This window comes from Neodiprion fabricii, chromosome 3 (genome assembly GCF_021155785.1).
Source record: "Neodiprion fabricii isolate iyNeoFabr1 chromosome 3, iyNeoFabr1.1, whole genome shotgun sequence".
Classification (NCBI taxonomy): Eukaryota; Metazoa; Arthropoda; class Insecta; order Hymenoptera; family Diprionidae; genus Neodiprion; species Neodiprion fabricii.
The window spans coordinates 35,885,345-35,900,385 of NC_060241.1; the positions used below are offsets into that span (position 1 = coordinate 35,885,345).

General features: G+C 38.7%; 1 protein-coding gene across 16 annotated transcripts in view; it reads left to right on the forward strand.

The window, feature by feature from the left end:
* The window catches only part of LOC124177529 (microtubule-actin cross-linking factor 1), a 173,375-nt gene that overhangs the window by 94,654 nt on the left and 63,680 nt on the right, over positions 1-15,041 (forward strand). For 11 of the 16 annotated variants that reach the window (XM_046559962.1, XM_046559963.1, XM_046559964.1 and 8 more), the window contains 2 exons: positions 84-173; positions 2,759-2,929. In XM_046559962.1, coding sequence (XP_046415918.1) covers positions 84-173; positions 2,759-2,929 — 261 coding nt within the window. Of the gene's footprint in view, positions 1-83; positions 174-2,758; positions 2,930-13,610; positions 14,580-15,041 lie in introns of those variants that run through there. The other 5 variants (XM_046559969.1, XM_046559976.1, XM_046559975.1 and 2 more) reach the window with 4 other exon arrangements.

Sequence of the window (15,041 nt, forward strand, 5' to 3'; positions counted from 1 at the left end):
ACTGTTTCATGTAGCTCGATCGAAAGAGAGAAAGAAAAAAAATTTATCGATTATTAATTTGTTTCACTTCACTGTTGTTACAGGCAAGCAGACACGTCGGAGATCTGTTCGAGGATCTGCGAGATGGACACAATCTCATTTCCCTCCTGGAGGTACTTTCAGGCGAGCACCTTGTAAGTACATGTCCAGCAATCACGCTTGTTATAAATAATACTTTTATTTAATCACTTTTTGCCCCACACCGCAAAATATATGTGACGCAAGTATATTTGCCGTTTCTGGAACTTGGGAATGCGCGGAAATAAATTTACACGAACGTTAATGTATTTTCTTAATACTTCTGGGTAAAAGGAGCGGCAAAGTCAAGGACGAGGTAAAAAAAAAAAAAAAGAAAAGAAATCGACGCGCATAACTTTGCTTCTTCCTGCTCGCATGATAGTATACAAAAAAGGTAATAAATTTTTCATAAATATATGCAGGCCATGAGAAGTTCCTAAAATGGCAAAAGATTACCGCCTTAATGTAATATTAATCCTGACAGGCCTTTTTATGGCCGAACAACGCTAGTCGGCTGCAGCTAGAAAAACGAGAGTAGATAATTCCTCGAATTAATTGAAAATGTCTAGTCACCATTCCTTCCGAGAAATCCTTCAGGCCAAGAGAGGGTCAAATTTGGTCAATATTAAAAAGGTCACGGGTCTCCTATTCTCCTGCATGATGCACGATCATTTACGAGTAGCAAATAATTCTCTGCCTTGACTGTACGAATGTAATCAAGTTAACCCTTCGTTGACACCCCGTATTCCCTGTTTCACGATTGAACATTTTCAATAACTTTTTTCAAACGATTTAATCTTAGATTTTTCGAATTTCAATTTTACAGACATATTAAGGAATGTTCGAAGTATATTCCTGAATTTTTTACCCTTGATAGCGATGTGGGTAAAATTTCCCTTCCCCTAAAAAATCTTGTACTCTTGGAGCAGACTGTAAGGATTGAACCCCTTCAACGTTCGTTGTTGTTTGTTTAGTTCAAGTTAATTACTTTGACAATGCAACCATTCTATGCCGTATTGTGTGGTATTCAATGTTTGAAAGTAAAAAAAAAAAGGAATTCGCCAGCTTTTCTAGAAGCAGCGATATTTGAAATTAATTTTCACTGGGTATTTTTTTACACTCATTGCCACGAGAAGCATACGGTTTTGACGTTCGGTTAAACTGAACAATCCGGGTAAAATTGACCCGATGTTTAAAAATCGTGGCCAGAAGTTTCTCAAACAAGGATTAACTGGATTTAACATTGCAACAAGTCTCGTCCGTCGGATTAATCGGAAAGTTTCGTATTAGCGGCACGTTAGAATTATACACAGACACACCTTGAATGCTTGCTAGCGATGCGATTATTATTTTACGGTAAGAATTGTTCGCAGCCTGTAGATGTAGTAAGAACAATCTCATGCAGCACTGCATAAACTCTCGATGGTTAGACGTCGGTGTTATTCGAACAATAATTAGCCGTCACAAACCTCCTGATAACCTTTCTCGAAACTACGAGCAGCTAGAAAACAACAAGGTTTCGTGCCAACCGATGCACGTCAGAGAAATCGCGGTGCTAATGCAGGTTTTATTACGTGTACATGGGAACTGTTCTCTCGCTTACTTGCGTGACAGTGGAATTTCATTTCCGGCATCAAACGCTGCGATTTTTCGCGTTTCTCAATTAATTCTCTTCTCTCGTACAACCAACAATTAGACGCGGCAGCGTATTTTCGAATGAAATAACGTTCGGGAAATGTTATCAATCACTTTGTAAAAGCTCGTCGTGTTTAGCTTTATTTTTGTACGTGTAGTACGGTAAATCTCGACGTAGATAACGACACGAATATCTTACAGTCGTTGTGTAGCGAGTATTTTGCTCGTGTTAACTTCCACCCCGTGAAGCAGAAAGTAACTAATCAAGTTTATACCCACACCAACGGAATTTAGATACTAATTCTAAGCAGATTGGCTCTGTGCCTAATGAATGTTCCGATCTTGCTTTGTTCGAGAGAGGCTACAACGAGGTCGAACGTTTTGGAATTTCGATGATTAACCAGCGTGGTTAAAAGTTTAAATTAAGGTGATCGACGAAGGTTCGGTGACAGATTATGCAACATCGATCTGTGAGAAAAATTTTATTTATCATCAACTGTTTGACCGTTGAACTAATTTTTCCTTTCCGAGTCACGTCGACTCTTCAATAATTGAAACTTGTACCCAACGCGAAGATCGGAAGTTGTCGGTAAATGATGTTAATTTTATTTTCAGCGTACTCAATTCCCAGTCGTCTTTCTATACCTCAAGCCGTAACGTGTTAGCAATCTTCCCGTGATTAGTCAGCAGTAATTACACCATCGCATTCCTTCTCCCGAGTCTTTGTGTTAAGACTGTGAATTGACTTATGACCTTAACACGCTACATTTTGCCCTAGACTTTCCATACGACTATTGGCAGGACTATAAACGCCCACGATCGATGCATGCTCTCTGCACGCTTATCCGTGCGATGTATGTCTGACGGTTAAATTATACCCTGTCGAAATTGGAATGAGTACACGTCTGATTCTGTTATACTACGAAATAGACGGGCCTGTTATTTTAATTACAGAATTAAAGAAATTTAAACACGTACTTTTTTTTAATCGTTATCTCTTCCATACGGACAGTTGCGTTTTTAATGGTGAATAAGACATGTTTCTTTTTTTTTTTCCTACTTTCAGCCGAGGGAAAGGGGACGGATGCGGTTCCACATGCTTCAAAATGTACAGATGGCCCTCGACTTTCTCCGATACAAAAAGATCAAGCTTGTCAATATACGAGCGGAGGACATCGTTGATGGAAATCCAAAACTCACGCTGGGACTTATATGGACCATCATCCTCCACTTCCAGGTAAGTTTGCAAGCTTCTTCCCGATTTTCATCATTTTCACCGTGTAATCAACGGCGTGGAAGACAATCTTTCGTATTTTTTTTTACTATGTCTGCCATTATTCAGATTAACCGGGACAGGATTTACGATTAGACCCAACATTTGAGCCGATCAGTAATAACAACGGACCTCGAAAAACAAAAAAAAAAAAAAAAACACATCCAATGTGTTTTCATTTTCATTTCCATCGACAAAAAGTGGGAAAAACGATCGTTGCTGATCGGATTTAATAATCAGCCACTCATCAAAATTTACTATGAATGTATCGATTCAATTTGAGATATCAAGATGAATTGCGTAATATCGCGATTAGTCTTGCGCATACCTATAATTATAACAATAACGCTGCAGGTGAAGTCAGATCGATTAACATAAGCCCGCGGGTTTATTATCCCGCGATTTTGAAGAATCTCTCGCTAATCGCAGTCTTATAACGTCATAGATTCCTTCGTCGGTCTAATCGTGACACGCCAGGCTTTCGACGCATTGTTCCGATGACTCAGTCAAACTCGTACAGGCAGAAAAGCGAACGAACAATAATTATTGTCGAACGAAGCATTTATTTTAATTTTAGCATCGTTTATTAGTTTACACCATTAATGTTTGTTGGCACTGTAGAAGAGAACGACGAGCGGGAAAAGTAATTTAAACTAATAATGAAAAATTCTTCCAACTATTCCGAAATAATGAAGAAGGAATTTGACGCTGTGCCAAGACTACACAAGCGGTGGGGTTTGTTGTGTTACAGATTAGCAGACAAGACTACGGTATCAATTGTTCCACATTCCTCGATCAAAACATGCAAATTAATCTTTGTGCGGAAATATTTTAACCAAAGCTTTGCCGCACAAAAATATATATATACGTACAATGTACGTGTATCCGTACGTAAAAAGAAATAGGGAGAAACGCTCAGGCATTTTACATTTTGGCAAAGAACCGGAAAATGACGAGAATAAGTTAAAAAATCGAAATATTTCTATCTGCCGACGAGATGTAAAAGTTGCATGTCGTTTGTTTTACGTTTTATTTTTAAATGCCTGTTAACCAGGCAGCGTTAAAACGAATGAAACAATTTGACCGAGTGCATAATAAGAGATGCAGAAACCGAGTTGCACATATATTTAAATGCGTTATAAAGGAGGGCTGTGTTCGTTTTGCGCCCGGTCAGTTTTCAGGTCAATTTCATATCGTCGTCTCACATTTACATTATGTAGCACTTGAGGCGCAAGAAATTTTACTTGCTCGCTGTGCCGCAGATGCTACGGCTAGACATGTTACATTTCTCTTCATCGCGACCCTTCGAGTTTGTATTATCAAATAATTCGATCAGTTTGCGGTACATTTGCAAACAGTAGCCGCAGTAAATTTCTTATGAGAGGAAGTCTTATTCGTCCGAATTAATTTACGATTATAGAGTAGACTTCCGCGCTCGTTTCTTTTTACTTTATAAGAAAAATGATAAACTTTTGTATGCTTGTTTAATTAGTCACTGACGATTCGTACGATCGGTGGAGAAATTTTGTTATTGACAATAACTGACCATCGGTATATCGTGTGCCTCGGGAAAAAATGTCAATCGTCAAAAATATTTTACCAACGCGATTTGCTGTGGTGAAATATATTTATCTTACATTTTTACACTACACATTTTATCTCCATTTTCTTAAATAGCTTGATACATGTTTGATTTTACCTTTCATGGTATGATAATGATCACATTGCGTTCTGGCCGTTTAGGTTCTGCCAACAATAAATTACAGTAACAATAATGAGAATTATAAAAGCTGTATGAGAAAATAAGAAAAAGATACTCAAGGGCAGATATGGTCAGGGCAAAAACGTTCTTTGCGAAACGAAAAATATTCTTATATGTATCTCTTACTTATGAAAACAATTACGGTACCGATTACGAAAAGATAAAGGAAAGGAATTTCCATCATCCCTAGATAATGTTTCACTGATAATTGACAACAATTCTCTATCTGTCTATTTCTCTTTTTCCTTTGCGCCCCCAGAGGTGGCGACGAAAGGTAAGTCCCAATAATTACCTCGTAGCGATGCGTGCAAATGGAAACTAAGAAAACAAATGACCGAGGAAACTGAATTGCAGTTTACAACAATTTGAAATAAAAAAAAAAAAAAAATCATTTGAAAAATATCATGATTTATTCATTATACTTACTTGGTTTGATTGTAAATAAATTTTTTTGCTTTGACCATTGAATGCCTGATAAATATGATATCCTGCATTACCGACCGCCAAAACTCTGTCGCTGCCTTATCAAACGAGCGCGCTCGTTTTATATTATCGCTTGCTTGCTTACCAATCGTGGCATGGATGACGCTGCGCGTCTCTCCTTAACCGCAATCGCGTATACCTATACCTGTATCTCTATACATCTATATACCTACCTAGATGTAGCCTCTCCCTGTAACCTGCAAACCGAATCCGTTAACTGCGCGCCTCTTACCTACGATAGGTAAACAGGTCTCGTAATCTGATCGATCTCCTCGCAATCGAGTATCATAGATCGGATGGTAACTTTGCGATTCTGTACACAGAATACAATATTACTGATTAGTTTCTTCTCCATTCCTTTTTAAATTTTTTTTTTTTAATTTTTTTCACGGGTATATTAAATTTCCTTATCAAGATTTTCGCTTGAAATTTTTAAGAATTGGGCGGGGGGGGGGGGGGTAAAGCAATGCGCGTCAATCCGGAGGTTGTGATTCGAGCTCGAGTTAGATCCTTAAGATTCCGTGTCGAGGAGAGGAGCCAGTGTTGAATTTTAAACGACTAGGTAGGTATATGTATTATATAAAACGCGATAGATTCCCTTTATTGGTCAAGGTAGCTGCTTGAATAATAAACACAGTCGCCACGTAATCCTAATGAATAAAACGTCGTCGTCATCATCATTATCATCATCATTATCATCAGCAACAGCAGCTTCTCAACAAAACCTTTTTTGCTTTTATTTTTATCTACTTATCAAACCCTGTGCTGTTCGTCTAGATATCGTAATTCATACACCCAACTATTCGCTTCCGCTTCGTTGATCCATTTCTTCATAATTTATTCAATACGTATCTACTACATTGTATGTTCGGTAGCCGCAGGTACATTTGCGTATCGCGTTGTAAATTTTGCCATTTGTATAGTACCGTAATTAAACGTAGCGTAGTAATGATAAATTACAATATCAGGTATCTATATTTTTATCCATTTTTTTTCGTCATTGTTTTTTTTTTTTTTTCCGTTTGTCGAACTTGAAATTCAATACCGTTAACAGAACTTCACAATAACGCACAAGACGTAGGTGTTCATCTGATAACCATTTTTCATTCCGAATCACCCACCTAACTGTAAATTTTAGCTATCGAATTCGTTAATCTTCGTAAATTTATTTGGTGAGTTTGCAACAGTGGTCCTGATGCATGCAAAATCGTAGGTAGAGTTTGTATAATATTTTGTGAGCGTTTTGTTATCTAAAACGTGAAATTTATCGTTACGAATTTGATTCTTAAAGATTAAATGAGCGAACGAATGAATAAATGTCACAAATTTTTTATTAGTGGCTTTACATCTTATACACGTTTTATATGTTTCAACTTATATATGTACGTAAATTTCACACGCATTACAGTGCAGGACTGTAAATCACAAATTTTGAAAAATATACTTTTCTACATTACATAAACGAGCCGAATATGCATTTTACGATTTGATCATTAGTCAACGTCCTTTTTATTGCTGTTAACAGCAACGGGTAATGAAAATTTCTTATTCTCAAACCCGTATCTGTATAAATATAAATTCATTTCGGTGGACAGTGACTTATTCTATTATAATACCTGTGAGTCCACGCTTAGACTTGACAAGTATCGAGTTCCACGTCGCTTCGTATGACCGATAATCTCTCTGGTATACGACAAACCGACCAACGGACATACGGGGCCAACTAAGTGAATTAAATCCGATCGATCATAGATTTTTCAAACCTTTGTCGTTCACCTTTGTAGATTATACGAGACTCGTTGTACGCGTCGCTGTACAATTCCGAACGTATTCGAGTAAACCTGCAATCCACGCACGATGTACACGCGTACACACCGAGAAAGCAGAATGGAATTGAAAAATCGAAAATGCATTCGCTCGCTATATTTTGAAAATTAGAAAATTCACAAGACGCCATGCACGAAGTGAGGCTTGCGACAACGTCAATGGTGCCTATCTAACCTGCTGCACACGAGGCGCAAATCCCACGACTACCTGAGACGAGTGGCGATTAGCATTCGATAGGTTCGATTGAACAAAGCTCGTCAACCGCCGAAACGACGTCTTACCATTCAACTCGCATCCCGTCCAATTATCTCCATTTGAATTGGCGTCGTGACTTGGTTCGTATCGATGATGATACGTCAACCAGACGTAGAGCAGCTACTCGAGTCCTCCACGTAGGTGCTTCGATTTACCGATCGCCAATATTACACGCATCTTGTCGCGCCAACGGAGCGTTTATCCTACTAAACGAACGCTTGTCGGCCACCCGATGCAAACCAACTGGCTAAAGGAAGATTGGCGATTCAGGATATTGTACCGTTTATCCGTACTTACAGTAAATCGACCCTCTTTTTTCTTTTTTACTACCGTTTTAACTCCTCATTTTTGACTCATTCGTGTATAGATCCGGCACAGAATCTGGAACAGCTATTAAGCTGCGCTTATATGCCCTGATACGCGCTAACTCAACGTCGTTAAGCATTTCGGTGCAAGCGGAATGACCGCATAACTAACCCGATCATTGATGCGTTGAGATCGTTTTTTTTTCTAATCGATTTCAAACAACGCCTTTAAAAACTGGCACATCGATACAGATGAAAAAAGTCGTTGCAAACGCGTATTCAGATAAGAAGATTTGATCAAATATCGATCCGGAAAGCTCGATGCGATGAAACTGCTCGGCTCAAAATGCACATATTTTAAATAATTGTGTATTACTTGCGAAGTTTTGATCAAAAACTCTGGCAACTCGGTACGTCTCCGAAAATTGGACGACGTTCAAATATTAAAATAATCCAACATGGTTAAAAAAATGCTTAGAAAAACAAAAAAAATTACCCTTTTTCATCTGTCGTTTTTTTCCGTCGTCTCCTTTCATCACCGTTAATCGCTTTCATCGATCTCTCGGTGTCTCCAAGCTCATAGCTCTGAAGTTTTTCAAAGAAGTCACGTTACACACACGCGTAACGTAGCTGCGTTATACTATGCTAGATATTTGTCTAGTTGTAGGACTCGGGCGTAGTAGGTACGGCTATTAACGGCTATTGCCGGTTCTGATGTCACTTGGCAAGTGACGTAATGGTAAAGAATCTTCGCACGTTTGACCTAGGCCTAGTATACCGATCAGCCAATCAACGCACGGCGTCACGCCTTTCAGTGATCCACACAATCCCGCTTTGCTCACCTTTCGAAATTCGGGCGTGTAGTAGTTAGAGAATGGATCGGAGATGGATGTAAAACCTCTGAAGAAACGCGGTGGCGTCATCTCGTCTTACGAGGAAATCCAACAGGATTGTAATCGATCGAGGTTTCGATAGATTCTAGTATCTCGGCCAATTTTTTTATACATCAGTTTCAAGTACGATCCAGTCTGCAAGTTCGGTGTAATTATCGAATAAAAAATAAACGAATAAATGAAAAGAAAATGGAAAATCGAAAAAAAAGACACCGTTTGGAAGAGAAAATCCCCTGCGGTGTACATAAACCGTGGAATTTTCATTCAAAAGTCTTTCACCGTTACGCCGTGTAACTTAGACTATGCAAATTACGGCCCAGTAGTCGATTCGCGTGTATATAATAAGTAGGTAATAAATGCTCGTTTCTCGGTGCTGCGGGAGTAGTAGTAATTATTTATCGCTCCATCCCATCAAAACACGATACCGTCCACGTGGACGAATTTCGTATTATGAAGGAATTTACATCGGCTGTGTATAAAATCGAAGATTAATTTACTCGATCTGTATCGTGATACAAGATCGTTTCGGTTACATCGATGTACAGAATTATAGGGTATCATCCATCGCTTCGTCTATCATAGAAAGTGAACCTAAATTAGGAATTTATTATTTTCTTCCCTAGTTTAGAATGTTTTGCTATTTGCGTTTCATCAAACGACGATAAAATTCAGGTCTAAGCGGCTTCTTTGCAGCCGAGACCAGCCTCCGTCCTGTATAAAACGGACGCATGCGGTACAAGATACGTGAACTTGCCTATCGGACCGCAAAATAAACCAAAGGTGGAGACGGATAAATCGGAACGCACCTGTGCCGCAGGTCATCGAACATCCGCGTACCGTCGATCGCGGGTTGTAGATGTATATCGTGTTGCCGGATATGAAATCACCGACCGTCGGGACGTTTAATCCAGAAGCCATTTCCGTTCGGCCTTATTATTTCCACCGACTAACCGCCGCCTTTAATACTTATACCTTCCGCCGAGCGTAGATCATCGCACGACTCGTTCCTTTTTATTCACGTATTATTTTCACCGTAAAGCATGCGACGTGAATTTTTACGTGTAATAAAACCGTAGCTTCGATGTCAACGTTTTGGAATTTTCGAAAGTTTTCCCTACCGTCCTTTTCACTCGTAACGTTCTTTGGCTATTATATCGGACGTTCGTCTTCCGACACTCTTACGTTGTACGGACCTAAAAATAGTCCAAGAACCAAAGTTGAGCGAGAGCGTGTACGTGTGTAAATTCGAGAGGAGACAAGAATCTACCGGAAACTACGATCACGGGTGAAAAGCCGCAGTTTCACGACGGACACGCGGATACGAAAGGTTTAAATAGCAAAAGTGAAAACTCGCCGGGTGATTAACGCTTGTATCGATATTTACCGTACATCGACAAGTATCCGGACAGTCGGGTTTGGTGAAAAACTTGCCGAGAAAGTCTCTGAGGCGTTGTTCGATCGCTTTTATAGTCGATAAATAGACAAACGGTTGGCTGCATAGCCACAAATGTGCCGGCATGTCCTTTGCGCAAAATGTTCGCACAAGCGACTCTCTCGCACGATGTAAATTCAGACCCTCGGGCAGACAGACGGACACGTTTTAACTACGGATGCCAGGAAACGAAGGCTGGTCGAAGCACTCGGTGGAACGCCTAGTTTTCATTAACAGAACGACGAGTGCAGGGGAAAAGAATGTCCGTACGTACATTCGTGTAGTCGTGAAAACGGGGAACTGAAAGCGACACGCAACGTCATGCCTAGCTCTACAAATTTCTTTCAATGCCGCAGACGTTAGATTTCTGGATGTGATTTGATTTCTCGTGTCACGTTTCGTTTTTTAAATCAATAGGACAGACCCGAAAAACCGGGAATTATCAGAGAATTATGATGGATCATAGGAAAAAACGTACTTACTTTGTTCAAAGTCGTTTTCAAACTCAAGCGGTGCTTCGTAAATTCAGTTATGTTAACTTTCGGAAATGGTATTGTTCAGTTTCTAATTATTCAGGTGAAACGAAGCAATACTATATGTTTTTTACATCTAAATTTGCATATTCAAGGTGCGGAATTTCTAGGATTCTGCCCAACATTGGTTAACCAAGTTTCGTGGTAAAAAGTTGGGGGATTGTGAATTTTTTGACCGAAAATGTCAGGGAATTTTATGAAGGAAAATTATCGCCGTCGTGATGAAATATCGCGGACAGGAAGTACAAGGATCTCACGATTATGTAATATTATAAGGTAATACCGAAGCTGGTTGAACATTTACGAGCGGATGCAGAGCGAGATTATGACGAGCGTAATGGGATAAAATAGATTTTAGATTAGAATTAGCGTATCAAAAGTATATATACGATACGTATTAACCGAGGTAATTCGCTTTTTTGCCCACTATAGTTTAAAATGGTAATTTTTGTTTTTTATAATTTTCTCGAGATATACTGCATATTAAATAATTGCCAAGTATACGAAACAGTGGTAAAATTTTCTGACAAATCGATCGCTGCTATTTTATTTTCTAGAATTATTCTCACATTGCGAGTGAAACGGATATATTGTAAAAAAAAAAAACTCAATTTCTGAAAAGTGTTGAAAACATTTCTCAATAGAACCGTTCAAAAAGCGTTTCTTTACTCAAATGTAAAGGCATTTTGGGTCAATATTTTCATTTTAAAGTAAAAGGGTCAAGAAATTATAGTGCTGTCAACGTACGCGTTCAACTCGATATCACGGCTTGATACTCGATGCATTAACCGGAACATATAACTGCACGTTCTTGCTAAAAATAATATGCTGACTATGGTGCTCGGCATTTCTTACGAGACGTGTTTCGTCACCGAAAATTTTACAGTTGAAAATATGACACAAGTGTTTATTCATTTTTTTTTTTTTTTTTTTCTTTACTCGAAGCGCTATTGACAGGACGATTTCAGTGAAAATTCGTTCTTGTCTAACTATAATGTAACCGCGTACTTCTAATCAACTTTTCAGAGAGTATAATCGAATTACATACCAGAGAACCTTGCAATCGTCAATTTTGATAATTTCAAGTTGCGATCAGACCCATGCTTTATACTTATTTGTACCAACTTGAACGGGAAGGCTGTTTTTTTGACACCATTAACAATGAGTGTTAATTTGTTTTTAAAACGCCTCGCGCGATACGTCAACATTCCTACATTCTATTTCAACCCACGTTTACTCTCGCTACGATGTGTCGTAGACTTACTATATTATAGTTATTTCGTAGTTTCTGTCGTAGTTATTGCATCAAGTTTAACAAGCGTGGGTGTTTTCACAACTCGCTCGTAATAATCGTAAGCACAAATATTCTCAGTGAAAAACAGCTGCAGCCTGGTAGTTCTTTATTATACGTAGTATTATGTATAGTCTACCGACCTGCCAGGGGGAAGAAAACATTTTGTCCAAGTCATTAACTCGCTTCTGTACGCCGGCAAATGATCATTTTCTTAAACTAGTCCAACGCGCCTATAATATTATATTTAAGTGCCTAATCGTACCTTTTTATACAGGTATTCTTTAAATCCGACGCCGCGCCGCGAGGTATATAATAAAATTGATAAAAGGAAATTTTTAACACACTGAAAAATATGCGGCCACTTTACAGATGAAATATCAACTCGGTGTCGATAAAATCGGATATTCTTTCATATTTGCAAAGGGAAATCTGGTGTCAAGGTCGTGTAGTACTTCCACCTTTACCGACCGAGCAAACTCACCCTTTTTCTTCCTATATTAAATAAAAATACGAACGAAAAGAGTTCAAATTTCGACGGCGCATCGCTCTTTTATAGCGGAATTCAAGAAAGTTAATCAAATCCAAAAAAGAAATCGCCTTAAAGTGTGTGGTTTTTTTCACACGTATTACTGTACCCACATTTCCCGCATTTCAGGGACCAAAAAGTCCCATAGCTGAGATACTCGGTGCAACTTCGGAAATAATCAGGAGTAAAATAATCCATCGCGAGACTGTTTTCATGCGATACGAGTAACTCTCCTGAATTCTGTTACAAAAGAGCGATGCTTCGTCGAAATTTCAACCCTTTCGATAATTTGTTTATTCATTGTAGGATGGAAAAAATTTCAAATCTGCTCGGTCGGTAAAGGTAGGAGCATTAAACGGCCTTAATACAGCGTAGAACGTGACCTAAAGATAATAATGCTACCCATTTGAATCGTTAAAATTTCCTTCACATCTACCGGAATATCTTGCAATTCGATCGTTCGATGTAAAATATTCTAAAATATGGATAAAAATTAATCACGAACTCCAAATAAATTCCTTAATACATCAATCCGTACGTACGTACGTACAATAAAATAATTAGTTACGCGTGGCGTCGTCACGTCGGCCGTATTTAGCGGTCTGCTTTTGACGTTCGACTCGAAAACGAGTCTGCGTAAGGAAATGGGTGGGGGGGGTGGGGGGGGGGGGGGAGAGAAAGACACACGCACGGCTGTATCTCACCTGTGTTTTCTTTGCCCTCCTACTTTGATATCGGAGCGTTGTTGCGTGGGTGGAAGGGGGAGCCTCGGGTTTTATTCTCTCGACAGTCACTCAACAACGGGCGGCGAGCTCGCGCGGTCGGTCGAACGACTCGATATTCCGCTTCAACTCGACGGAAAGCCCGCGACTTGTTTTTTTTTTTTTTTTTTTTCCACCTTCGTTCATCGAGGTCCGCGGATCTCCCTTACCTTCGACGCTTACCTCGTTTTACCCGCGAATCGTCTGCAAATAACGTATCTTGTCTCACGGTGATACGCGATTGCGTAATGTGTACGTGACTGTATGTGTGTGTGTGTGTGTGTTTTTTTTTTAATAATACACCGTCTTCCGCATACGAGGTCTTACGGCCTGGAAGAATTCTCGATTTATAAAATATTTTACGCACAGTTCAGAGTTGCCGTTTGACAAAGATTAAGAAAATTTCTAATACGGTGACAATGTAATGTATGCGTGTATACGTAGTTCGTTTGTGACGCATGTGTAAGGTCGCGTCGAGTGTACGATATGTCAACACAACTGTCAAGTGAAATGTTATTTTCGTCTTTTTTTTTATTTAAATAATAATCCTAAAATTGCGGTATAAATTAAAATTACAATTTGAACTTAAACGTTACAATTTTGTTCAATAACAACCGCTTGGCTCTGTCTGTATGTGTCTGGTTTTTCTTTCGCTCTGTTTGAAAACGGCGGAGAAACGCACGTGATCGTTTTACCGACATATATTTATAGTCATTCTTTTTCTTTTTGTTTTTCCAATACTATTATCACCTGTCACAATAACCTTTGAAGTTTACGATTATAACGTTTGAAAAAGTATTTCAAGTGTACAACAGTACTATATATACCTACGTTTCAACCTGATATCGCTGTGAATGATATCGCAACGAATGTTATTTCATATCATATTGCCAGACTTGTTGTCAATTTCGAATCTCAAATACTCGATTATATACACAAAATAAATATAATAAACCGTATAACGTATGTAAAAAAAAAAAAATTAAAAATTATACACCGACGTACAAGTAATAAAAATACTCTCTCTACGTAATAGAATGTCTTGAATAAACGACTTTTCAATAACCGCGCATAGATCAGTCTGTTGCATAATTTATTTAAAAAAAAAAAAATTAATAAAAATACATATAAACATTATCAGTGAACGAATATAATAAACGGCAAATCCTAAACGAATTGATAATCAAACGAATAATATTGTAGGATTTAAAAGTTGGAAGAAACTGGGCAAAGTTTTCTGTCCAAAATTAAGACTCTGCGTAATACGACGAAGTAAAAGAAGAAATAAATAAATAAATAAGCAAATAATCGAAATTTTCACGACGAAAGCTGAATGCGAATATTAATGATATTGAAAAATTGCGGGAAATGTCGATGTATCGATTCAGCAAGGGTGGACGACTCTTCGTCCAGGGTACGAGAGAGGACGACGACAGGGACAACGTCGCGGCGTCAAATCCGACCGGCAGCAACGCCGCCGCCGCTGCAGCAGCTGATCTTCAAGCGATTTATACGAAAAGACGACTTTCCACCGAGGTCCTAGGTACATAGCGTAACGGGAACGAGAATGCGGAATCTAAACCGCGATATAAACGGAAACGAAAACAAATAAATTAATTAATAAACAAAATTGTACCTCTAGGATTTGTTGAGGGGATCCGTTGCTTTCCGATGACACAAATGAGAGAGAGAGAGAGAGAGAGATAGAGAATAAGAATAAGAAAAGAAATACAAAAATAGGAGGAGGAGGAAGAAAGGAAAAAAATAAAAACTACACAGCACGTTGTTTTAACCAGTTGAAAAATGAGCCTTTGTTCAACAAATTAGGATACTACTACCGCTACTACTACCAGTAACTAGAGAATAGAAAACTGTTGTAGACCGGATGTTGTACCGTAACAGGTGTAGGAACTATTATAACGCTGCTGATCTAATGCAATGCTTCGCGACACAAGCTAAGATGGTGAATGTATTTTTTTGTTTTTTTTTTATTCTTTCATTTTAC